General features: G+C 44.8%; 1 protein-coding gene across 3 annotated transcripts in view; it reads right to left on the bottom strand.

The window, feature by feature from the left end:
• RPAP2 (RNA polymerase II associated protein 2) overlaps positions 1–25,819 on the bottom strand; it is a 583,455-nt gene that overhangs the window by 487,117 nt on the left and 70,519 nt on the right. For all 3 annotated transcript variants that reach the window (XM_085602183.1, XM_085602184.1, XM_085602185.1), the window contains exons 4-5: positions 25,191–25,289; positions 409–474 (exon numbers count right to left, since the gene is read on the bottom strand). In XM_085602183.1, coding sequence (XP_085458309.1) covers positions 409–474; positions 25,191–25,289 — 165 coding nt within the window. The remainder of the gene's footprint in view (positions 1–408; positions 475–25,190; positions 25,290–25,819) is intronic.

Here is a 25,819-nt window from a genome sequence, read left to right as displayed (position 1 = left end):
CTACAGCCAATGTCAGCCTCTAGCTCTTATCTCACCAAGCCAGTTGTGGAGCTTGGTTCTAGTGTTTAATCCCAAAAAGTGGTTTTTAGATGGAGAATTTATAAGATTAATTTCTTGTTTGTGAACACATTTTAATAGAAAGGCGGCCATCCCCTTCAATTGACAGATACATACACAAATACCTTTGTGCCCTGCTGGGCAAACCTTAAAATAGTGAGCCATAAGAAGAATACAAGACGTGTACTTTTATCAAATACAAATACCTATATTTTTAAACCAAAGAAAGAGTCGGCTGCAATCAAATAAATATGGCTAGAGTATATAAATAGTGATTTCAAGTTTTGTCTTCTTTATGCAATAACAGCACCTTACAGATAATAATAAGTACAATAACAGTCTCAAACGTACCTTTCTTTCTGTGATATCAAAGACTTTATTGGATTTGGTTGAGATTTTGTACTTTTGTTTAGGAACCTTAATTGGGGAGAAGAAAGAAACCAGGATCAGAGAAATTTTACTGCCAGTGCAGGAAAGTTGTATATTGCATAGCAAATAAAAAATAACAAATGACCTTTAAAGTGACGACTTTAGGAATAGGTTTAAAAGAGTTTACTGTGTGCACAGTGAAATGACAAATCTGCTCACAACCATGCAGTTGATCACATTTCATATATTGTGAAGCATGCCTTTAAAAAAGTTGGGAGAACTGCTGCAATTTTGTTGAAGTCTAAAATATGAGACAGATACACTTCTCTTAATTTTAGGTATACAAAGACTTCTGTCTAAATCTAAGGTGTACCATATCTTTTTTACAACACCCAGCAGTTTACGTAACAGGAATTTACTTTCTTGTCACACACCTGTTTTACATACCCAGCACTACATGTAAGGAGAATACCCACAGCCAAAAATGTTCATGAATCGGATTAGGATTTTTCTTTTTATTCCTTCACAGTAAAACATACACAACTCCTATAAGACTCTCCCGACACACACTAGTTGTCGCTTACAAAAGCAGAAAACTGCATCCCTAGCTAAAGTTCTAAGGTTGTGTTAATTCACGAAAATACCCGGAAACCCCCGCCCCGGACGTCAAAAGAATTGACATTAACAAATTACAACTAGCCTTGACAAAGCTAATAGGTCTCACCCATGACACTGAGGCACAGGCTTGGGGGCTTTGTCAATGCTTTTTATGGAATGGTTTATTTATTTAGGCTATTTGTATAGGACACTTTCACTAAAGCTGAGGTCTCTAAGTGCTTAAAAAAGGGCCCTACATTTACTAGTGGACAAGAATGCAGGTACCTTATTTGCGAAACACAGAGGTTTTCAAAACCTCTCAAAATATGGTCTGGTTGTGTTGAGTACACTGGGTGTTCCACAGATGATCACACTGAGCTCGAAAGCTCTCAAACCCCATATAGAGAACTTTGTTGAAGGCATGACAAACAGTGCTACGTGTAGTGTAAACAGTATAAATTGAATATCTACACAAGTCCATAATTCTTCCTCAGTTAGTGCCAATATAATCAATGCCCTATTGTGATTAATTGTACAATGAAATACGTCAGATGTTTTAAAATCATCCACCCAGAACCTCAATATTTTGGACCTGTCTACAAATATATGTTCTAAAGAGCCAACTTCGAAGCATCTGAAACAGGTTGGAGTTTGACCATTTCTAAAACTTATTACCCATTTAGGTTCATAATATAAACAATAACACATATAATAACGTGATTGCAAACTTTCGATCAGAACTGGCATTTTATGCACCATCGTTAATGGTGTGTCCCATAATTCCTCCATCTATGTACTCTTTTTTTTGTACATAGATGTATGTACTATATTCACTTCTACTTACATCTTTTTCACACCTGTCCCCTAGTGCTATGAGAGCATCTAATTACATAAGCCTTTTTCTGTAGCTTAACAAGATCATATGCTGATCTCCTTTTCCAGTCGCCATAGTGGTTTTCAATTTAATCACCCCTCATAACATCTTTTTCTATTCCACAGCCATGGAAAAGTTACAAACTTTTTTTGGGGGCGGAGCTTGGCTCGCCACGAGCATGGCGGCTTGAGCCTAGAGCTCCGGCATACAGAGGCATTTATCCTTCATTTATCCTTCCCCACACTGTGTTCATTGATTTTGGCTGGCCCGCCGAGACTGGAGAGCAGAGCGGAGACACGAAAGGGCGATTCCGCATGGTGGAGAGGAGCACTGGGTAACCGCCGATCGGTGCTGCCTCGCTGAGCGGGGGAGGCCTGTGATCCCCGAGCAAGAGTGCGGAGCGGATCCGGCGACATCACCCTGCGTGCGGCGCAGTTGGTTGGAGGTGCCGGGGTGAAGGACGCGCTACTCCCGACTTATGACCGCGGCCGCGGCATGGGGTCGCGAAGACTTGGGAACGCGGCAGGAGAGGTATCCGAGACCCTGCGTGCAGCGGAGACAGCTGAAGACTGGGCGGCGGCTGGATTCGGTGGCCGGACGGTATCGGACGAGGCAGTAGAGCGGAGGGTGAAAGCAGCGGAGACACTCCGGGATTGATGGTGGAGGCTGCCTTGGAGATATGCGACGGCGGATGGCGGATGAAGAGTGCTGGCCCTGAGAGGAGATCGCGGCGCTGCAGACTTGGGAACTCCCAGCTGTGCCAGGCTCTCGAAGACCCGGTAGGCGCTGGATCACATAGGAGCGGGTCCCAGGACTCGTGCGGGGCCTGCAGTTGGACGAAGGCGGGGTCCGCAACCGTAAGTCCCTTATCGCCGGCAGTGGCATGCGCTCAGCCCGTTGAAGACATTGCGTGGAGCGCCAGTGTCCTCTTCTGTGTGCGGAGACAAGGGCCCACAGGACCAGCTGGGCAAGGGAAATACTGGTGAGACTGAGTCGCCTGCTGGGGAAGGTGGTGAGGATCGCCCACTGCCGTGGTTCTTTTGGGCCGGCCGGAGCTGGAGGGGGTGCCCCCCACAGTGACAGACCTGTGCTAGGCGGCTGCCTTGGCCCTCACATAATTGCGGGGGTGCTGGGCAGGGTGGTGTGAGACACACCCTGCTGCTACTCACGTTAGTACTTGTGACCAGCAGGTGGAGGCCTGCGATTTGAGCGGGGACGCCCCTGGGGACTGTAAGCGGGACACTATCGTACACCCCTCGAGCAAAGGGGCGAAGCAGGGTGGCAGACGGCTCGCGGAACAGGAGGCGAACAAGATGGGCAAGTCGGACAAAACGCAGGCCAAACTCTCTTTTGAGCAAAAGCGTCATAAGACCCCGGTAGGAGAAGAGGGTGCAGGGGGCGGCGCGGCTGCCCCCCCTGACGATGCCCAAGACATCCGCAGTCTATTGCTCTCGATGGAGAAGGGTCTTCAGTCAGGCATCACTTCACTGGGGGCGAAGATTGATGCCTTTTCCTATCGCATGGACCGCATGGGGGAGCGGCTTGACAAGCACGCGGAGCGCCTAGATCAAACAGAGGAGAGACTGGCGAGGGTGGAGGACGCGCAAACCTCGATCGACACTGAACACAAAAAGCTAGGGCGTGTCATGCAGGTGTTACAAGACAAAACTGAAGACCTGGAAGCCCGCGCGCGACGCTGTAATCTGCGCATTACGGTCTTGCCGAAGACGACGCCTACGGGCAAAATGGAGGTCTTTGTGGAAAAATTACTGAAGGACCTGCTGGGCCCGGACATCTTCTCAACTATGTTCGTGGTGGAGAGGGCGCACAGATCCCTGGGCCCCAGACCAGCGCCGGGGGCACCACTGCGGCCGATCATCGCTAAATTGTTTAACTACAGGGACAGAGACTCGGCACTCCGGGTGGCGAGGGAGAAGCAGTCGCTTCAGTACGAGGGGTCCTCCATCTCGCTGTATCCGGACTTCACGGCAAGGGTCCAGGAGGCCAGACGGCAGTTCATACCGATCAAAAAACGGTTGCGCGAGCTGGGCCTGGACTATGCGATGCTATACCCTGCGAAATTGCGTATTAACAGGCAAGGGAAGACACATCTTTCTTGATCCCAAGGCCTTACAGAGGGCACTGAAGGACTGGAGCAGAGAAGAGAGGAATAGCCCTGTGCGGATCTCCGGAGAGGAGACGGCCGAGAGCTCCTTGGAACAACAAGACTAAAAAACGCAGGTGGTATGTCTGTATTGGGTATTCGAACTGCGGTGGAAAGGAAGCACTGGAGGTACCAGTAAGGGAGACACTAGGGGACTGCAACTCGGACTGGAACTTTTGGGGGAAGGCAGGGGCCGCCTGTTCGTAGAGCACAGTACAGGAATGGGAGATACCCAGGGGTGGCAGTGCTGATCCGAAGGGGACCAATTCGTAAACAGGGCTGAGACCTGGTAAACTCTGACACTGGCATGGGGATTGGGAGGGTCGCCGGCACTTGGAGTCTCGGTACCCAAGGGTGCAGGGAAAGGCACACTGATTACTATCTCCTCTCAAGGTGTGGGGAACAGATTCTTGCTCTGTGTGTGGAGGGGAAGGCTCAGACTTGAGTGGATTTTGCCTGAAAAAGTTCTGCATGGAGCTACCGCCGCCTCCGAGTGCAAGACACACACAGTTTTTTTTAGTATTCTGGGGCTTTTTGTGTTGCAGGTGGGGTGAGGGAGGTAGGGGTAATCTCTTAAGGAGATCCAGCGTGGCTGAGTTGGGGGAGGTCAGCTGTTGGAGGGGGGAGGGGAAGGGGGTTCGGTTGTTTGTTCAGAGGTTAGTCCGACAGATGGGAGAGGTGAGAGGGCGGATGCCTGGAAACTCGGCACACACTATGGAGCCGGGGCCACCAACTAGTGACCAAGACGACCATGGTTAGATCTACTGTCCCTCTGGGATCACCCAACCCCATACGGGTAGGGACTTGGAATGTCAGAGGACTGAATGATCATCGTAAAATGCGCAAAGTTATGCAATATCTAAGTAGACATGACATAGATGTAGCCCTCCTGCAAGAGACGCACCTTCCCAACTATAGTTCTATGCTACGCGCCGGGGGGCTGCGGGGAAATGTACATGCGGCCGGATTTACGACACATGCTATAGGGGTCCTCACCTGGGTGAATCCAAAGTCTGACCTTACTGCGCAGCTGATTACAGCAGACGTGGGGGGCAGGTACGTGATCTCACGCTGCCAGGGCAGAGGGCTGGATGTGCTGTTGGTGAATGTCTACGGCCCTAATTTTGATTGTCCTGACTTTTACAGTAAGCTAGCTGACACGGTTGGGGGCTGCGGGGACTTGCAGATTTTGTGGGGAGGCGACTTTAATGTGGTTATGGACCCGAGCTTGGATAGATCGGGGGGGGGGGGCGGCCAGAGCACCCGTGGCAGCGGTCACGATATTACATAGGACAATGATCCGCATGGCTCTCTCAGATGTATGGAGAACACTAAATCCTGTGGTGGGGGGATTCACACACTATTCAGCCTACCATAACCTGCACACACGTATCGATTACTGGTTTGCGTCTTCGTCGCTCATTCCGCGAGTTGGCCTGTGTCAGGTGCTGCCGCGGACTCTGTCCGACCATTCCCCTATTCTGCTGACCATAGCCACGCCTAGGAAAAATATTCCGCCGTTCCTGTGGCGGTTCCCCCCCCTACTCCTTACTAGACCCCCTCTTTAAGGAGGAATTGGCGGAAGCCATAACCACCTTTTTCGACACTAACGCAGGTTCAGTGGACAGCTTCCAAACGGTCTGGGAGGCGTTCAAGGTCTATATTAGAGGGGTGACCATGGCTAAACATTCAGGGGTATTGCGGGATATCCGAAGACGATTGGCGACCCTGGAGAGTAGACTGGGTGAGGTAGAGACTAGGCAGCTGAGGGGTGAGGGAAGCGGGGCCACGGAGGAATTGAAGATCCTCTTGGTGGAGTACCACGAGGCCGCAGATGCGGAGGTCAAACACTTAGGGAAGTATGCTACTGCAAGGGTGTATGGAGAAGGGGAGAGGCCGAGCTCGATCTTGGCGAACTTGCTTAAGGCAAGAAGGAGTAGAGCTACCGTCACAGAAGTCTGATCTGAAACTGGGGAGTTGCTGACGGGGGAGGAGGAGATTGCAGCTTGTTTTAGGTCATACTATGCGACACTATACGCTTCTCGGCAGACAGGAATGGACGACGAGATTAGAGACTATCTGGACCACATTAAGAAGCTCCTTTCTCTCTAACGCCCGTAGGGAATTTTTGGCTCTTCCCATACAGAGGGATGAAATACTTGAAGCGCTGGCGAGCATGCGTGCCACCAGTGCACCTGGGGCGGATGGCCTGACGGCTGCCTTCTATAAAAACTTTGCGGATATTCTCCTCCCACATCTTTTGCAGCTGTTTGACGACATGTGCGACACGGGCCGCATGCCGAAATCCATGAGTGAGGCACTGCTAGTCGCCATCCCCAAGCCTGGGAAACCCCCGGAGGAGTGCAGCTCCTATAGACCACTATCGTTGCTAAATGTGGACGCTAACATCTACGCAAAAATATTGGCCACGCGTCTTGCGCTGCTGACACCGGAGCTGGTGGCTCCGGAGCAAGCGGGCTTCATGCCGGGCAGGAATCTAACCTATAACTTGCGAACGGTGTTCGGCACCATGCAACATGTCCGCAGGGACACTAGAGCACTTGCGGTGTTCCTGGACATGGAGAAGGCGTTCGACTCTGTTGAATGGCCTTTCATGAGTCAGGTGCTGACAAAAATGGGCCTGGGCCCGGTATTCCTGCGCATGATGGGGGTACTGTACACGGCGCCAAGTGCGCGGGTACGACTGGGTGGGCTAGTGACGGAGGCGATCCCGGTCTCCAGGGGAACGCGTCAGGGTTGCCCGCTGTCGCCGTTACTCTACGCTTTGGTGGCTGAACCGTTAGCCTGCGCGTTGCGAGAATACCACAGTATGAGGGGGGTGAATTTCCCCACTTATAAAATAATGGTGTCCACGTATGCCGACGACACCCTGCTGTACGTACGTGAACCGGAGAGCAATCTGGCTCCGGTGCTGCGGGAGGTGGTGCGCTTCGGGGCCCTCTCGGGCCTACAGGTGAATTGGAATAAATCCATAGCCTTCCCGCTCACCCCCTCCACGACACCTTGTGTGATGGAGTACCCGCTGCAATGGTCGGATGACGCAATCAGGTACTTGGGGATACGGCTCCACACGGATCCCGAAATACTAATGAGGGAAAATTATGGTAGGGCTATAGATAAACTTGAGGACGACGTGGAGATTTGGATTGGCCTCCCACTCTCCTTAATTGGTAGGATAGCAATTATGAAAATGGTGGTGCTGCCTTGCTTCCTTTTCCTGTTCACTAATATACCGATGGTGCTGCCGCGAGTATTTTTTGATAGGCTGCATAGGTCTCTATTGAAGCTGGCATGGGCGGGCGGGCAGGCTCGCGTCAGCTGGCAGGTACTCACATTGCCGTACCACATGGGGGGACTTGGGGCGCCCGATATGGAACTGTACTACAGGGTGGCTCAGGGCACGCAGGCACACGGTTGGATACACGGGGAGGGATCGGTGCCGTATCTCAGGCTGGAGAGGCTGTTTGCGGACCCCCTCCCTTTGCCAGCGATCCTATTTGAACCATCGGAACGCCGCACAGGATATCTGGACTCCCTGAATTCCACGAGGCACGCTTGGGATAGTATTCTAAGGGATAAGGATGGGGCATTGTTATATTCCCCGGCAATGCCAGTGGAGTGGGCGCGATGGCTATCTCCCTGTAGGGATAACAGCGTGGTGCGAGCCCTGAAGGAGCTCAGTCTACATGTGATGGGAGACTTGTTTGTGGACGGAATCGTCGCAACGTGGGATGAGGTGGCTGCAGGGGTGGAGGCCCCATCGCAGCTGCAGCGTTTCCACTTCCACAGAGTACGGGGGGCGCTGCGGCAGCAACTGGGGGACGACATGGCGGAACCCCCGGAAGTGCCGGAATTAACGTATATTATCAAGCACAAATGCCCTCGCAGGTTAATATCTCAACTGTACAAGATGACTATGGAGCAACGTATACATCGGTACCCCAAAGCTAGACTGGCCTGGCAACAGGACCTGGGAGTGGCAATAGATGACGCCATGTGGAAGTATTGCTGCAATGGCACGCGTAGGATATCACTACATGGGAGACATAGGCTGCTTCATTTTAAGTATGTAAACAGAGTATACTACACACCGGTCAGATTGCACCGTTACGGACTGAGAGATGACGCCGCGTGCGAGCGATGTGGTCACGCCACGGCGGACTTCATCCATCTGGCCTGGGAATGCCTGGAGATCTATAGATTTTGGTTAGCAATTTTCCGCAAAATATGAGGCCCGATAGACTTGGAGCTGCATCCGGACCCGGCAGTAGCTCTGCTGGGCTATTCTAAGAAGCTGCCCAGAGCCGTACGCAAAATGACAGATATGGGTCTGCTAATGGCTAAAAGAAGGGTGGCAATGTGTTGGATGAGGGGGCCAGTGCCCACGCTAGCACAATGGGCCCTGGACGTATTATATTGCTGCACACAAACAGATATACAGCGAGCTGCTTCCGCCACGCAGTCGACCAAAACATTTCTGGGGGCTATATGCTGAAAGCCTCAAGGGGAAGGAAGGAGCACCTGAGAGTGGTAAGGAGTCGGAGGCCGTGGGGGACCAGGAAGCGATAGTGCAGTAGGCGTTCTGGGAGGGGACTGGTGGTCGCTAGGAGTGCTGACTTGAGTGCAGAGGGCCTGACAATATGCTCCTAAGCTGGGGGCGGTGGAATTAGAGGGGCGGGGAGATTACAGAGGTAGAGGCGAGGACGTCATGGGGCTGGCAGGTAGCAGAGGGTAGAGTACGGGAAGACCGTGCAAACGGGTGGCAACGGAGATTTGCGCTGTAGGTGGAGATCTGTTCAGACGCCTGGAAGTTGGGGGGGGGGGGGGGGGAGAGTTGGGGGGAGTTCGATTAGATTAGTGGTAAAAAACAAAAAACTGTTGTCCCCCGATGTGGGAGTGCATACGAGCTGTGACATACTACTATTGTACTGGGAAGATTTCACTACGGGGCTACATAGGGGTGCAGCGATGCCTGGACTCCGGGATGTGGGATAAGCTGCAGAGATGTGCTGTGAAGTTGTGACTGGCCTCAAGGTTATAGGTGTATTACGGTGTATGTCAGTTGATGCAATTTGTCAATAAAGAAATAAATATTAAAAAAAAAAAAAGAGAAGTTACAAACTTTTGATTTTTCGGATCAGGATTTTGCCTCTTTAGTAGGGGAAACAGCAAGAGCTGGAGTTTCAAGCAGTACCACCCCGTCAGGTAATGACGACATATATAAGCTTTACAGCTTTAAGGAAAAAAATAAGAAGAATTGAATTGCATGGGCAGTTCATGCTTGAATACCTAAAAGCAGGCGTTATTCCACAAGGACTTCGAGTCAAAAACATTCCAGGTCTCTTTGTTCAAATTCGTAAATTTCTAGAGCGCTAGTCACTCATAGCCAATAGATGTTCTCATGACCTAATGATTCTCATCATCGAAACGGCCAAAGAAATAGTTCAAACACTATATGAGGAGGTACAGACACTAGAGGCAAAAATTAAAAATAGTCAGGCCCTAGTGGAAGCTACCAAACTACTGGAAGAGGTAGAAAAAACAGGAGCTCATACAATGACTATCTGCTGAAGAGAAAAACTGATGAACTAAAGAAGGATATCGGGTTCTCTAATCAGGAAAAGGTCTACCCTTACCTCGCTGAGAATTTTTACCAGCAAGAAGGCATAGGGCAAGAAGAACATCAAAGTACATACAATAGGCCCTCCAGAAAGACTACAACCTTCCCTGACACGTCTGATTCAGAGGGAGAAGGCTATCATTACTTCCCAGAAAATGGTCCAGCAAATAGTACATCTGGAGGAGTAAGAGATACACGCCCTTTTTTAGCCAGGCGAGGGAACCAACGTGCCCGTTGGCGGACCAGATATCAACAGAGATTCAGAGGCAATCAATTATTAGTTCAGAACCAACAGTACCCACCCCCTCAGAACCAGCAAAACCAACCAGTTCAGAATCAGCAATACCCTGCACCTCAAAGTCACTATCAACAAGGTGTGAACCAATATCCACACCAGGACGAGAATCAATATTTAGTGACAAGACACGGCCAATATTGGCGCGATTGAATAACATTCCCATTTTCAATTTGAGTGGGCACGCATTAGAATCCTCCACAGAATCCCTTCTAACCAAAGGTCTGTCTTATGTACCGCACACCAAATTGAATACATTTTAAATCCTTTGCGACCTTATGACATTTTTCCGCAAAATTAGACTCCATTCCTTCTTTGAAGGTCAGGACATCAACACACCACCCAGCCTAAATACATCGGGGTTAACATCTATTTCCATCTTCTGACCATCTCTAGAACATGTTGCCCCTAAAATTGCATCTTTTGAAAATGTGGTGTACAAAAAGCTAATCGCAGCAATGAAATACATTCCAGCCCCCAACTATAACATCACTAGGGAGGAGAGTTGCTCTCTCAAGGAGCTGGTCCAAAATAAGAACTTGACAATGAAAAGTTGTGATAAGGGTGGAGGTATAGTCCTCATGGACACTCAACAATACATCCACAAAATGGAAGAAATGCTTCATAATAGACAGCACTATACTCCAACAACTATTGATCCCACCATAATGAGAACAAAGATTAGTGTTGAACATCACCACGCAAGCTTTAAGACAGAATTACATCTGCGATAAAGAATGGGAGCATCTGAATGTAGACAAAACGAAAATGACGGCCATCTACGGTGTTCCTAAAATACATAAAAACAGCACCCTACAGGCCCATTGTTACCACCATTGGCTCGGTTACAGAGCCTCTTTCCAAATACGTGGACACCCTTTTGAGACCCCATGTTTCCAAAATACCCTCCTAGGTGAAAAATACGAGGGATATCATAAACAAAGTAGAACATCTCAATTTTAATGCTTCAGTCCACACCATGGTCACCATGGACATTGAGGCTCTGTACAGCAATATACCCCAAGAGGGTGCCATCGCTGCTATAAAATGGTTCATGGAAGTCTTCGATATCATGTGTCCCAGAACATTAATCATTGAGTGCCTCACTTTGGTACCCCAGAAAAATACTTTGAATTCAATGGGTCACTATACAAACAAACAAACGGGGCCAGTATGGGGGCATCTTGTGCCCCCACTGTAGCCAACATCTACATGGCCGTCTTAGAATCCAAATACATTGATAATTAAGTTGCCCCATTCAGTAAATCGATAAATCTACGGTCCAGATTTATCGATAATGTGTTCTTTATCTGGATAGGCGACCCTGATATACTCCCAGAATTTTTGTCCTGGATCAATTTATGTGACAGCAATATCAGATTCACAGCAAACTCCAGTAACATCAAGGTGTATTTCCTAGACATTAGCATCCAAAACAATGAAGACCATCTAGAAGTAGACTTATATACTAAGCCAACTGCCTGCAATACTTTATTGCATTTTCATCCGTCGTCCCAGAGAACTAGCATCCCCTTTGGCCAGTTCCTGTGTTTACGCAGGAACTGTACCACTCTACTGGACTTCGACCGGACAGCTACTGAAATGAAAGCGAAATTCATGACCCGAGGTTATCCAAAACGTGTTGAGTGATTCGTACAAACTGGCCCGTTTCTACGACAGACAACATCTAACATCTCAGATTAAAACACCGAATTCGAGATTAGGGTTTGTTACACCTCACTCCATGATGAACGATAAAATTCGTCACATCATCAACAGCAATTGGAATATTCTCAATGAGACCAGAGAACATGAAAATTTGTTAGCAAAACCACTTTTTGCTCACAAGAAAAAAAAAATTGTGAAAGATTTAATAGTACACTCAAGGATGCCACTCCCGAAAAAACATCCTATCCAAATATCTTTGCTAGGCAATGAATTCCCCATAGGGAATTTTAAGTGCATGTCTTGTGTCGCTTGTCAATTTGCCATAGAGGCCCCCAGTTACACCATCAATAACACCAAGGTCGTATCAACATTGTTAACCAATTGCAAAACGACCAACAGCATATATCTCATTGTATGCCCGTGCCGTCTGGGCTAGGTTGGCGAGACTTCACGCACCATGACTACTCGTCTAACTGAACATCGATCTGCCATTAGAACGAACAAAACAGCGGCGCCATTAGTTAAACACTATATGGAGGCCAAACACACAGCACAAGACATACAATGGTTCATTCTTGAAAAAAATACGCATCACTTCAGGTAACCAGAGCATTGAAATAAGCAAAAGAAGGGAGGTTTTCTGGATTTTTACTTTGGACACATATAAAAATGGGCTAAATAATGAAATCCTCTTGGATCAGGTGATTAAATATAACAACAGCTAATTCTCCGCCCCATATATTGTCCAGCATCTCAGATATCTTTTAAAGTATTTTTCATCTGTACTTTACCCATTAATTCTCAGATCCCAATAGCGTTTAGTTCTATCGCTTTCATCGCACCACTTAAAAGATCACAATTGCATTCCGTGTAATTGGCTCAGCAATGTTTAAAATATTGTATAAACATCGTAGCATTGTATCATTTACATGTTGGAGCCCTATACATAAATGATGACATACCCTGATTGGGCACATAAAAACTTCATAAGTAATTATATTAAGGGTGGTATCAGATCTATTTCCCTACTTCCCTTTGTGGGGATCTTTTAATGAATATTACCATATATTTAGACATATGACTCCATTCTCGCTAGTATAATCTTATTTTCACTCATTCAATATGGCGGCCGTTATTCACCACATGCCTTGGTTGCATGCTTCTGTCCTCTTTTCCGTCGAGGTATTGCGACGCTCCTTCCGCTTCACCCGGAAGTAGTTAGTAACACTGAGGGCGCGAGCGGGCCTAAAACCCGACAACGGATGGCGGTCTGGAAACCTCACTTCTTTGTATCAGCCGTGGCACCTTCACATCGGCTGCTCCAGCGGTCCACACATGGAGGCGGCGGCTGTCTGACTATTTAAATAGGACTCGAGAATCTTGCCAAGTATGTCCACAATAGGAACACTCTAGAATTGAGACACCTATATTTCCAGCCACTGTAGCTAATACAGTGTATATTTTGTTCTCCTAGTGAACTATAAAGCATCGCCCACTTGCCCAGCTTTAAATTTGGGAACAGTGTCATCGCCGATCCTTAGGTATTTAATTTTTTAAATAATACATTTTTTATATATAAGAATCTTGACCCTTTATACACTACGGCAGTGTGCACATATTGTTTCCTTGTGGTCTCACCTTTATCTTGACTGTAGGGAACTACCTCGAGTTACCTGTGCCAGATTTAACAACACCAGGGACCAAGCACCTAAACATTAATTATTACAAGCCAGCAAAACTATGGCTTCGGGCAATTGCTAAAGGTAATATAGAATCTGTCTATCTTTGTAAATATCAATAATATTGAGACTTTCGGGACTTTTAGCATATAGTCCCTGGTCACAGTTCAGTAATCTTATTGATACATTGTACCTTTTGAATATTGTCCCCAGAACTTGTCCGCCTATATGACGTTTAGCAACTTAAGTGATAAACTCAAGAAATCCCACTAGTTCTTTATTCGAAGGTACACACTCAATACACATCTTATCTGTTCATTTGGTCATATGTCTTTTTAATTTACCTAATGCCTAATTATATATGCTACCATCTAGGAGCATTTATTCACGATCGTGATTAGAAGTCTCTATATATCCTTCAAAGAGACCCCTCGTGAAAACATTTAAGGTAAGATTCTGATTGCCCAACATTCAATTCTATTCTCCTTTTAGATTTTGGTGCACAATCGAAATAAACTTTAGGGTCTTACCGTACTTCATCAAGCGAGACGATTTTCTTGAACCTATACTTAGACCACATGCATTATGTGCATGGCACGGTTATTATTAAAAAATAAACCAACTTATCGAGATATTCATAATAATAATAAGTATTCCTCCCAGCAGAAATGTTTAACTGATAACACCCACCTCCTTGCTCGTTGGAGGAATCTTGAGACTGTGGTAAAGATACTATTTATGATGCTCTCATCTTTATTTCTAGAAGTCCTAGATATACTGACAGGCACAATCGACCGACACTCCAAGCTTCCATGAAAAGAAGCTTTCTTTTCTTTTTCGTTGTTTCGACACATTACATGAGGTAATGTAATTTCATTAAAGTAAACCGCTTCATATGGTTCACTTGGGACAGTAAATATCACCCTCTTATATGTGTACCATTTCATCACACTTATTGGCTTTCTTTAATATAGGATAACATTTTCTGAATCTCATTCTTTCACATTCAGTCTTGGTGATTTTTCGCATGGGTTATTGGATCTATTCGTCTTGTGTTTCACTTTAAATCAACTTCTGTTCCTTCTTTAGTAACTCACAGTCCCATTCTGACATGGGGACACTCTGTAAATTTTCAAGCTTCTACTGTGACAAGTTTTTAAACTAATATAACTCCTTTAGCATATCTGATCTAGCACTAGACAGAAAGACTTAGTAGGATCTTCAATATGTGTCCATATTCTTACATATACAAGTTCTCTTCAATCTGTATTTTTTCTTTTTAGACTCATATGGCTACCTGATGAAGGTGTCCCGCCGAAGCGCACGTAGATTCTAATTATGTTAGCCATAATTGTTTTGTTTGGAAATCTGTTATAAATTTTGTAATGGTTTATCTCATTTGATTTCAATTATGTTGTTCACAATCATTTTGTTGTTATCAATTCTGCATCAACTTATCTCATTTGTACAATATTTGTCTAAGTCTGTATATTGTATCTTGAATGTATTTTGTTACTTTCCTATTTATTAGTAAAAATACCATGAAAGTATATATCAAACCTTTTTATATTAAAAATTAATAAAAATAATATATTTGAGTAATTACTGTTTTCGGGTCACATATTGTCATTGTTTAGTATAGTTCCACTTTTTATTTGTTTCCTAAAGGTTTATTTACAAATACAGGTTGGAGTTTGACCATTACTAAAACTTAATATCCATCTAGGTTCATAATATAAACAATAACACATATAATAATGTGATTGCAATCCTTCCATCAGAACTGGCATCTTATGCACCATCGTTAATGGTGTGTCCCATAATTCCTCCATCTATGTACTCTTTTTTTAAAGATCCTCTCCCCACTTCACTTTTATACTTTAATTGATTAAAGATCATCATTTTTATAGTAATATGACAAATTTGTCAGGAGTTGTATACAAATCTCCTCAAATCTCACCCAGTGGCGGTGCGTCCATTGGGGGCGTTGGGGCGTAGCCCCCCCCACCCGTAGCTCCCTCGGCGTTTCTAAACTTAAGTAAACTGAATCAGTTTACTTAAGTTCAAAGACGCCGGAGGGAGAACCAACTGACAATCATGTCAGTCAGCATGACGTCGGACCGCCCACCCCCTTCAGAGTCTGAAGGTGGAGGGCAGTCCAGCGTCATGTTGACTGACATGATTGTCAGACCAGGGGCAACGTCGCAACAGGCAGCAGCACAAGTGCGCATGAGTGGGGAAGGTGAGCGAATTTTCACCCGTGCCCAGTCATGCGCACTTGTGTTTGCAACGGCTTGCGCATGCCCATTAAGAGCCCCTCGGTCTCCTAATGGGCAGGCGGCGGGCGTAGCGTAAGCTGTGCCGTCAGCCAATCCTGGCGCTGCTGGCAGCGCCAGGATTGGCTGAGAGGGGTTGGCAGGCCCCCTCCAGTGTCGTTCGTGAAGGCGCCCAGGGGAGCAGAGATCTGAGAGGTGGCGTGGACCCGGACCGGCTGTGAGGTTAAGGTAAGTTTTTTGTTATTTCAATTCATTCCCCCCCGTGCGCGACCCCCCCCCCCCCCGCGACTGCGTGAGAGTGCCCCTCTCAGTCTCACGATAAAACCAGCCGTCTGAAAGGTGCCTGATGATTTTATTTTGGCGCTGAAAGCCAATGTGTTTTCCTTCTCCCCTGGCTATATAACGTCCCAAGATGACGCGCTGTGGACGGTCACGGTAATCACTGTCAGCGCGCTCAGGCATGGTACACTGCATCTAATGTGTTTGTGTGACAGCGAGCTCAGGACGGTTACAATGCTGCTAATGTGTATGTCTCAGGCAGGCAGCTACACTGGTTCTAATGTGTATGTCTCAGGTAGGTTACACTGCATCTAATGAGTATTTGAGACCGCGCGCTCAGGCAGGTTACACTGCTCCAAATGAGTATTTGAGACCGCACGCTCAGGCAGGTTATGCTGCTTCTCGTGTATTTGAGGCAACGCACTCAGGCAGGTTATGATGCTTCTAATGTGTATGTGTGACAGCAAGCTTAGGATGGTTACACTGCTTCTAATCTAATGTGTGTTTGAGGCAGCGCACTCAGGCAGGTTACGCTGCTTCTAATGTGTATGTGTGACAGCGCACTCAGGCATGTAACTCTGCTTCTAATGTGTGTTTGAGGCAGCGCACTCAGGCAGGTTTCACTGCTCCCAGTTGTCAGAGAGCCCGGCACCCGACACAGCACAGGCCTTTTCCATCGGGGCACATTCCAAGAGGTCAACCCACCCTGATATTTACAATGCAGACCCGCTCCCTTCACCAGGATCCAATGGTGCCTGACTGCTCAGGTGTGTAAAGAACTGCAAATTCATCATTACAAGTAGCCTTGGTTTGGAAAGTACCAGTGAGTTTGTTTATGAAGAGTTCGCCGTGTATAGCGCCTCCTGCAGAGACCTGCTGGTGCACCGCTGCTTGTTGTGACATGTTGCAGTTTTGTACCTGTGGAGACCTTCTTCCCAGTGTGAAGCGTGCCAGGTCCGTGGCAATCAGGAAACCAGATCACTGATGCAAACTTCTTCACTGCTCTGCAGCGATGCGAGTGGAGCTACTGACGGGTAAAAGGGCTTCAGGGCGCAGGCTCACACAACAGCTGTGGCAATTCGCGCACTTGTGCATAAGAAGCTGCTTGTTTACTTAGCGTGTGGATTTGTAGTGCCTAAAAGCACAAGGCCAAGACCTGAGTGGATGAGCTGAACCGCTCCTATCTGCGCGGAGACGGGGTTCCCTGCGGCACACCAGTGTTTATTTGTATGGGCAGCAGCCTTCTGGCGCTGTGGATCAAGGAATAGACCATTATTTCTTTGAAGCCGTGGAATGTGCTGTGACATCACCGTCTGTCGCAGGCCTGTGTTTGGTTGTCTTGTCTCTCGCTTCAAGGCCAAGGCTGTGCTTGGACTTGCCTTCACCTCCAGACTCATGAGTCAGGGATTCACACACTATTCCTATTCCTTCCACAGGGCACTCATGGATTACACCTCCTCCGACGTGCTTCAAGAGCTAGACTTAATTTCCCATATAAATGCAGGTCGGTACCCGAAGATCAAATATATATAAACGTCCGTCATTGCTATATAAACGTCAGTGTAAGATCTACACATTTGTTGTTTTCTGTTGAGAGAAATACTCATATGACATCTTTGATAATGCTGTTTGGAAATAAAAGTGTAACATAAAGGAATAATCTTAGTGCCCCATTCCACCAGCCTTCCATTCCGAAGACAAACCCGTTTTGCTCCCCAGCGTTTAACTGACTTTGCCAACTGATGGCTGCCTTTTATTTGTGAGGGTACCCTTTATATTGGCACAAAGGAACCAGCCTCGTGTTATTTTACCTTCTAGGATCTAAAACGTCCGCAACATTATTAAGCCCTCAATTATTCTAACTCGGTAGTAAATTGTATAAAATCTACTTCAAATCCCACCCAAATCTAACTACTTACATATTTATTGCACACTGGGGTAGAAACTCTAGTTATAGTTAATGGAAAAAACAAATGCTTGATTGACCTAATACTGTTAGGCAATTTACCCAGAAGGGTAGGGTATAAAGCAGTGGTGGAGCCATGCTTTCTCATCAGGGGGTACTAGGACGAGTTTCCAGATGGCCTAATGTCACTGTCATACCACTTTCCCAGTCCAAACCTACGCTACGCTTTCCCAGTCCAAACCTAAGCTACGCTCGCTCGCCTCAGTGCAGTACCACGATAACTTTCCGCCCCACCACTTTCAAATGTCACCAGCCGCCACTGATCTCACCCTGTGTTCACCCAATAGACACAGTCTATGCTGTTTTGTAAGTTTCCAGGTATCTCTATGTATTGATGAATAGAATAAAATTTAATAACTAAAACAATTGTTTCTCCTTCACATGTTTGAATTGTTTTACTATTGCATTCAGGAAAGCTAAGAACATTTATTGCTGTATGGAGTTTACCCACAATGTGGTAAATGTTCCCTCTTTAGGAATACCTACATATTTTCTTACCATGCAGTTCATCTACAAATCTCTAGTAGACTGTGGACCCACAGTGCTAAGTAACAAGCGCTGGACTTCCGGTACAATCCGCAGACTATTTTACATATTACAAAGGTGATTCTAAGCTGCTCATTGGTGGAGGGCCTGGGTATCCTTACACCACATAAAAAGGTGCCTTCCCTTTGGCAACAGGAGATGCATCGACCATTTTATAAGAAGCCTAAGATCTTTTTAGGTGTTTCTGCTACTCGCAGCTGACAGAATAACACAATCTGCAGAGGGAACACTTCCAGGAACATCTTCAATGGCAAAACAGGAGGAGATAGAGTTAACTAAGGACTCATATGCAAAATGACTGAGTCCTTGAGTCCTGTAATGGCTGCTGAAACATTATTCCAAGTAGCTGTGGCTTGCCAATCAGACTGCGAGATACCACAGTACCACCCTGGGTACCTCATTGGTTAAAAGGAGAAAAGCCTCCCTCAGTCATTGGTATTCAAGTATATATATTTGTTTTAATTTATTTTCAGTACTGGTGGAGCTTTGCAGTAAATAATGGTCCAGACATCACTAATTTTCCAGGAGAATAACTTCTTCATAACCAGCCCAGCACTTCCTCGAATGCAAACTTCTTAACAGATTTACACCAAATACCGGAAAGCACAGTTTCTGACTATAGTTCTAACTTTCTGCCAACTTTAGAGAAATTCCGTTGACATGTTTTTCTGTATTGGAGAGCAAAGTTTCATATGGGAATTAAAATGGAAAATCAATGTTTTGAGACATCCTTCCTTGTCCTATTTCTTGTCCCCTTCTTGATGGATCAACACAATATTTCCTTTATTTTTTGTGCAGATTTAAAAATCGAGAAAATATTAAAGAAACAAAAAAATTACTGTCCTATGGAAAGTCACACAACTCACCATCAATGCACAAATATACACTCAAAATTGGAGAGTTTGTCAAAGAAAGACCCAGCATCTCTACTGAAAGCCTTGATACTTAAGAGCCTCGAAGGCACTAGACGACACTATGGGGATTTCTTGTGCGTGATCAAAACGGATATAAAGTGTATCGACAAATGCGGCATTGTTATATACTTTGTGTTCCTAGCGTTCACAGCGTGGATTTATGTACACAATGATGTTTGGGTGCACCTTTATATGCTCATATTGTGTCTAGAGTCTTTGGTATGCTTTTTTTCTTGGAAACCCAATAAAAAAAAAAAAGAAAAGAAAAAAAGAGCATTGAAGGCACCGCTTTGTGCTGTGCCGTATACATTGGCCAAAATACCAAGCTAGTCTGAGCTAGTAATTCACGTCTTGAAATAAAACCTTGTTCCATCACTTCTATCTTGTGTAATTGCCTTAAGTCTTGCGGACAACATTTAAAAAAAAAAAAGATTTTGGAGTCCACATTTAGCACAGCAATTGAATGGCAAGGTTCACATTTGTAGGATTTTCTCCCCTCCTCAAAAATGCAATAATTATTGGCTTATTCCATGATGAAGATATATTCCCTTCATCAAAACTGTACTGAAATACGTTTCCCACAATCCTTCTCAAATATTGGCACATTTACAGCTGTTTATACCCATTGAAGAATGCTCAGATTCAAATTGCGGCTCTATAATTCCTCAACAATAGTCAACTTTAATATATACTGATATAACGTTTATACTTATCGGAGACCTATGTTTGTGCGAGAAAAAAAAAGTTAATTATCTCTGTTCTGGGTATTTCAAGTCATAGACTTGTCACACTTTTAAAAGTGCAAGTCTAATTTTTGGTTTGTCTCCTAATAACCAGCAATCTTTGAAGACGTGTCCAATTTGCGATTCAAACCTTTAAAATCTCCCACAGAACAAAAAGGGACTAGAAAAATGGACAGGTCCCCCAATATTTTCTGCAACTGGCCCTCCTTATGCATAGTGGGGGTACAGCAATTCTCCTGTCTGAGCTTTTAGCTTCCTCCACTTCCAAAATGATTCACCTTTTTTGTATTTAGATACTTGTGTTACTTTAAAGTTCTCTAATCTGTTTATTAGTATTGTAACACCTCTAATATGGACAGAGTTAAAGCTTGCATAAAGATGCTCTATCAATTGAGTTCTGAGGTGTACACAATCCTCATACCTTAAATATGATCGATATTTCTATAGGAGGTGCCGAAGAATAGGCATGTGGCCTTATTTCGGATGTACAATGGACAGAAGGTATATACCAGTCCAGGCTGTGCCTACAACTGGGACACAGCAATCAGGGCCCACTCTGCTTGGGGATCCATGAAACCACATAGTAGCTCCATAAGTGCAAAACAGCCTCAATACTGAACACCCACATAGATGCTCAGCTACTTCTTGCCACCTCTCTAAAGCTTACAAAGTATAGCAGCAAAAACTCATGCTCTGTGGGCTCCTGGAGAAGACAGAGACCAGGAGTAGGACAAACGTCATGTTTCACTTATTTCAAGAGGTCTTCACGGACGAGATACTTCCTTCCTCCTCAATCATCAACTGGGTCACCCGAGTCCATAGTAATCTAGTAAGACTAGGAGCTCCCCCCAATCAAATGTTTCTGCAGTTTGAAGATGATAGAGAATGAGAGAGTGTGCTACAAGCTGCTGGCTACCAAGAGATGTTCTATAAATCTCCGCCAGGCTATCTGTATTTCCAAATTGCAGCCAACAAGAGCCAATGGAAATCACTTGGTATTCAAGCAGGCTGTAAAGACCTAGCTTTTCAAAAGATTATACCAATTTGACTACACCTAACCAGCTTTCGTGATTAGGAGGAATTTTATTCCCTGTGATGCTTCTGAGTTTACTCTACTGGGTTTATATTATGGTTCACCTATGAAGCTTAAAACTCAAAGCCAACTTCAGCAAGTACCCAGATGCACTTGAGATCATACAAGGATTCGAGCATCACCACGCTGACTCTACCTAGTACAGAGCCACAAAGTCCATTGCCTAGGCTTCAACACTCGGTCCATAAAATGTGTCAGTGATGTTTAAATTGAAAAGCATTCTTTAATTGGTCATCTTTTGTGTGTGCAACACCACTATCAGGTGGACCAAGTGACCCATGTACATATTTGGTCTGATCTTTATTTAGTCACTGTCTGATATAAATAGATGGCACCATCACTGTTCCTGGTGCACACCTGGTGTTTGATCATTTCTTTAAGTGCCCCTCTGCCACGCTTGAACTAATCATTCTGAACATATAAAATAGCTGTTTGTATAATGCCCATTCCTATGGTATTCTCTCCTCAGCACCTCATATGCCCGGGCTGGTTACATAACGCCCACTGATATTTGGGTGGACTCTACATGTATAAACTCCATGGATAGTTGTGTAATGTTCATTAATTTGGGTTACTCCCTACCACAATGGGTGGGCTCTCAGGTGTCTATTATGGCCATCTGTATAATGACCACTATTATGGGATGCTCCCCAGTCATATTGGAGTGTACTCCTCAGGGCTTATACTATGGCTGGTCATGCAATAGTTGTGCATCTGTTCTCTCTTCAATGGCCTAATCGGAGCTGATACTATGGGTGGTTGTATAATGCCCATTCCTACTGGCTGATGCTTTACCACAAAACAGGACAACTCTGATCCTCAAACACTGTCCCTATACGTCGCTCATCAGACACACACTACCATTTACGGCACGCACAGAGTAGCAAGCTACCATTTATAAAATAATATTGGCTCCTCATCAGGCATACCAATCACGATATAAATGCAAGTAGAAAACAAAACAATAAACTACAATGGCCAAACTAGGGAGGCACCACATCAGGGATGGCATGAAGTTCCCACTCATCCTCGGGGACCTGGTGAGCACTAACATACACTTCTTCACCAAACTAGTGAAGGTCTATATGGTCACTGAGCATACTACATTTAGGTGAATCTTGCTCCCTCTTTACATTATCCACCCACAAGACTTATTGAGTCGAATACCCTTGATGATACTACCCTAAAATATCGGGTCCATCAAAAGAAACATGTACATTCCGCCACACTGCCTATCATCTGGATTCCACTGTGGTCTCAAAATATCCCTGCATATCAATGTAGGTACCATTGTACACGCCCGGGGATAATGCCAGCTGGAAAGGATTCCTGATTCAGTCCACTTTTGAATAGTGCCTCTAGAAATAATGTTAATCTTTGAACCAGACTATGTAAGTAATGGCACAAACACAATATCTTAAATGGGATCTTTCGAAAGGGTAAATCATTATATAATCTCTCACACTCAAAAGCATGCTATTGACACTACTGACTAGGTTTGTGTAGTTTCTTTCACCACAATAGTGACATTATTTCCATTTTGTTTCATCTTGTAGGCCCTTGCAAAGTGATTTAAAGACCCACATTAAGCACAGTTTTTTACCTATACCGGGAACTGCTTGAAAGATGCCACATGACACTTTGTCCCAAATCTTTCATCTTGGGACAAAGTTTCATGTGATTCTGATTCAACATTCCTCCTCTGCTAGAAAGGCTTGATAGTACTTCCAGCAGCCTCCACTTTTTATTCCTAACCACAAACAAACACACACAGTGTTTTCGGCCTCTTACTCATTATCTTGTCATATTCCTTGAAGTCATGTATGATATTGGCAATTTTTACAGCTTTGTCCAAGGAGAGGTTATTGCAATTGATTGATGTTGCTGGAATCCTTTTGTTAAAGACTCTAGTAAAGGCTTCAAAACTTACACTTTGCAATGAGGACTCTTATTGAAGCAGCATACATCGCTACAGTTTCAGCAGACTGTGCTCTTTAAAAAATATGTGTGTCTCCTTACTACCAGATTCGGTGCCTATCAAAAAATGTTTTCTAACCTCCTGATTGCTTCTTCATTCTGATAGAGCATATCCTCTTCATCCTCTTAAACAAACACAGGAAGATTTCTTGCCTTTTCAACACCAAGAGTATTTGAGTAACCACCTTTCCTATCTTATTTTAACTTGAAACCATTAATATCTCACAATTAAACGTTAAATGACCTGACTCATTCCTTCCAAGCATTTGGTGGCGAGGAGTGATAAACAGCTTAATAGCAAATAACTATGTATTCAGAAAATGTGCAATAAATAGGAGAGCAGGTTTGGTGAAATAGGACATACAAAAAAGCCTGGAGGAAAAAATGGAAAACGAATAAAACAGTAAAAGTGTAAACGAAATAGTCAGGGTTATTCACAGAATCAAAATTGTCTCACAGAGTTGCTTGTTCAATGTGACTAGCTCGTAAATTGCTCAATGTGGGAAAACAAAGAGGCACTGTTCTCTCACCAAGACTAATTGACTTGATTGTCAAGGGTGCGAATAGTTCAAAATTAGGCTGGAACTCATACTTCAAGGTGAGTTGCACTGACTGCTGATGTGTTTGTGTGTGCATAATGAACTCACTATGGCTACACGATACACTCTGAAATCCTCCTCTGATGTTGCTGTTACGACATGTCATCCTAATGAAATGGCATCCTCGAACCTCTGGACACAAGCATTCGATTGCAGCATGGGGGCGATTTCCTGCTCCAAGGTTGATCAGCTGCCAGTTCAGTAATCATACAGAAAGCTCACCCATTTTCTCAGAGTTCAGCAGGGAGTGGAGTTCAGTGGGGAAAAGGTGCAGATAGCCAGTGCAGATGAGGTGCATCAGAAAGTCCAAGCAGACAAACGTCTGTATGTGCAACTCAAGGTTTCGCAGTGTTCCTCGTCACTCGGTCAGTGTTAGGAAGCAAACACTGCACAGGTGAAAATGTGCTGAAGAAAAGGATTTGAATACGTAGAAGGAGATAAGCAGGGAAGCCACCAACAACTGCTGGTGACCCTGCAACTGGTGTTCAGTCCACCACGAGACTCCCGCTCCCCATACGCCAAAATGGTTATCTCATGGACAGCAATACTCTACAGTGCAAGGTAAGGAAGGTCATAACATTTCCCCTGGCCCTCTCAATGTAGTTTTGCTTCCTCTAACAGTTTTACTCAAATACTGAATTCAAGTGCCAAACTAAACTTAAATCGTTTGCACTTCTCATGGCGAGAAGTCTACAGATATTCTCAAATCTAATTAATTGGTAGGGCAATGCTACCCACTTTGGCACAATACATTTGCTTCTAATGTCCCATCAAGATGGGCCATGAACAAATACCTGGAATGTTTTTTGACTTTTCACAATAAGTCACTCAAAGAGTCCGATAGGCAATATGTTAGTAGACTTGTCATAACCGCTCATTTCACTAGATGCAAGCCAGAATGAGCCCTGCACACGTTCCCCTAGAGTCCCTTGGGGTGGCAAGGAGACTAACTGTACTGTATAATTTCCAATACAACGTTACCATTATGTTTCTAATCACTTCTACTTTTTGCTGCAAAACAAACTTAAGACATTTCTTTAAAACAACGTGTTACATTATCAAGCACCCGAACTGTAGGAAGGCAAATGTCAGTGCTACAGATATTGCAATAACAATTAAAATGTGATGATTTTTCAAACAGAGCAAATGACCTGCACTACTGAGTGAGGATTTACTGAGGTTGAGCATTATCACTCCAGCATAACGCACAATGGCAGTCAAAATGCATACGATTAAGAAATGTGCCACATGCCACTACTTTCAGCTACATCAAATATTAAATTGAGAAAATGCTTGAGAGAAAAATGGAAATTAGAAATGCAATCTTAATCAAGACATGTCAATACTTTAGTGTAGAGGGCAACACAATTTAAAGCAAAAGAAGTATCTGACAAGGATATAATCAAAGATTTCAAATAAAAATAGACAGTTTGAGGAAAAGGGTTCAACTTACATTCTTCAGCTTATTTTGACATAAGGGATAGCCACATAATCGAATGATAAACCGCTCATCTATCGTGTCTTTGTAATGAGAAGGTGTCATAAATTTACCCTATGTAAAAATATAAAAGAAAAGCTTTTTAAAAAGTTAAGCTCATCAATGTTCAACTCATAATAAATTCATAAAAAAAGATTAAAATACCCGAGTCTGCAGTACAACTGTCTTGGTTTCAGAGTCTTAAAGCAAATGTTCCCTCTTACCACAAAGAAGGTGCACAGTGAGAAGAAGTCCTCCCTAAACAGCAGTGTTTAATCTGTGTTACTCTTCGCAGGTGGTTGGCCCTAGCATTCATTTTTGAGGGCTTGGTATTATTTTTTCATCATCACAAACTTTCACCCAGAACAAGAGAGAGAAACACACACAAGGAAGAAAGGAGACAGGAAAGTAAGGTAGGATAACAGTAACAAAGAAGAGGTGAAAAAGAACGTACACATCAGAGACAGAGAGAGAAAATGTAGGTTCATGGGAAAAAGAGGCAATGCTGAAATCAAGATAAGGAAGCCCTGATATTTGGAACCCCAAATTCGATTTTGCTGGCATTGGGCTCCTGAATGAAAAAAACACTTTGAACCCCTGAACTT

The sequence above is a fragment of the Triturus cristatus genome, chromosome 4_2 (assembly GCF_964204655.1).
Source record: "Triturus cristatus chromosome 4_2, aTriCri1.1, whole genome shotgun sequence".
Classification (NCBI taxonomy): Eukaryota; Metazoa; Chordata; class Amphibia; order Caudata; family Salamandridae; genus Triturus; species Triturus cristatus.
Note: the sequence above shows the minus strand (reverse complement) of the source record. Positions and strands in the feature narration are given on the sequence as shown.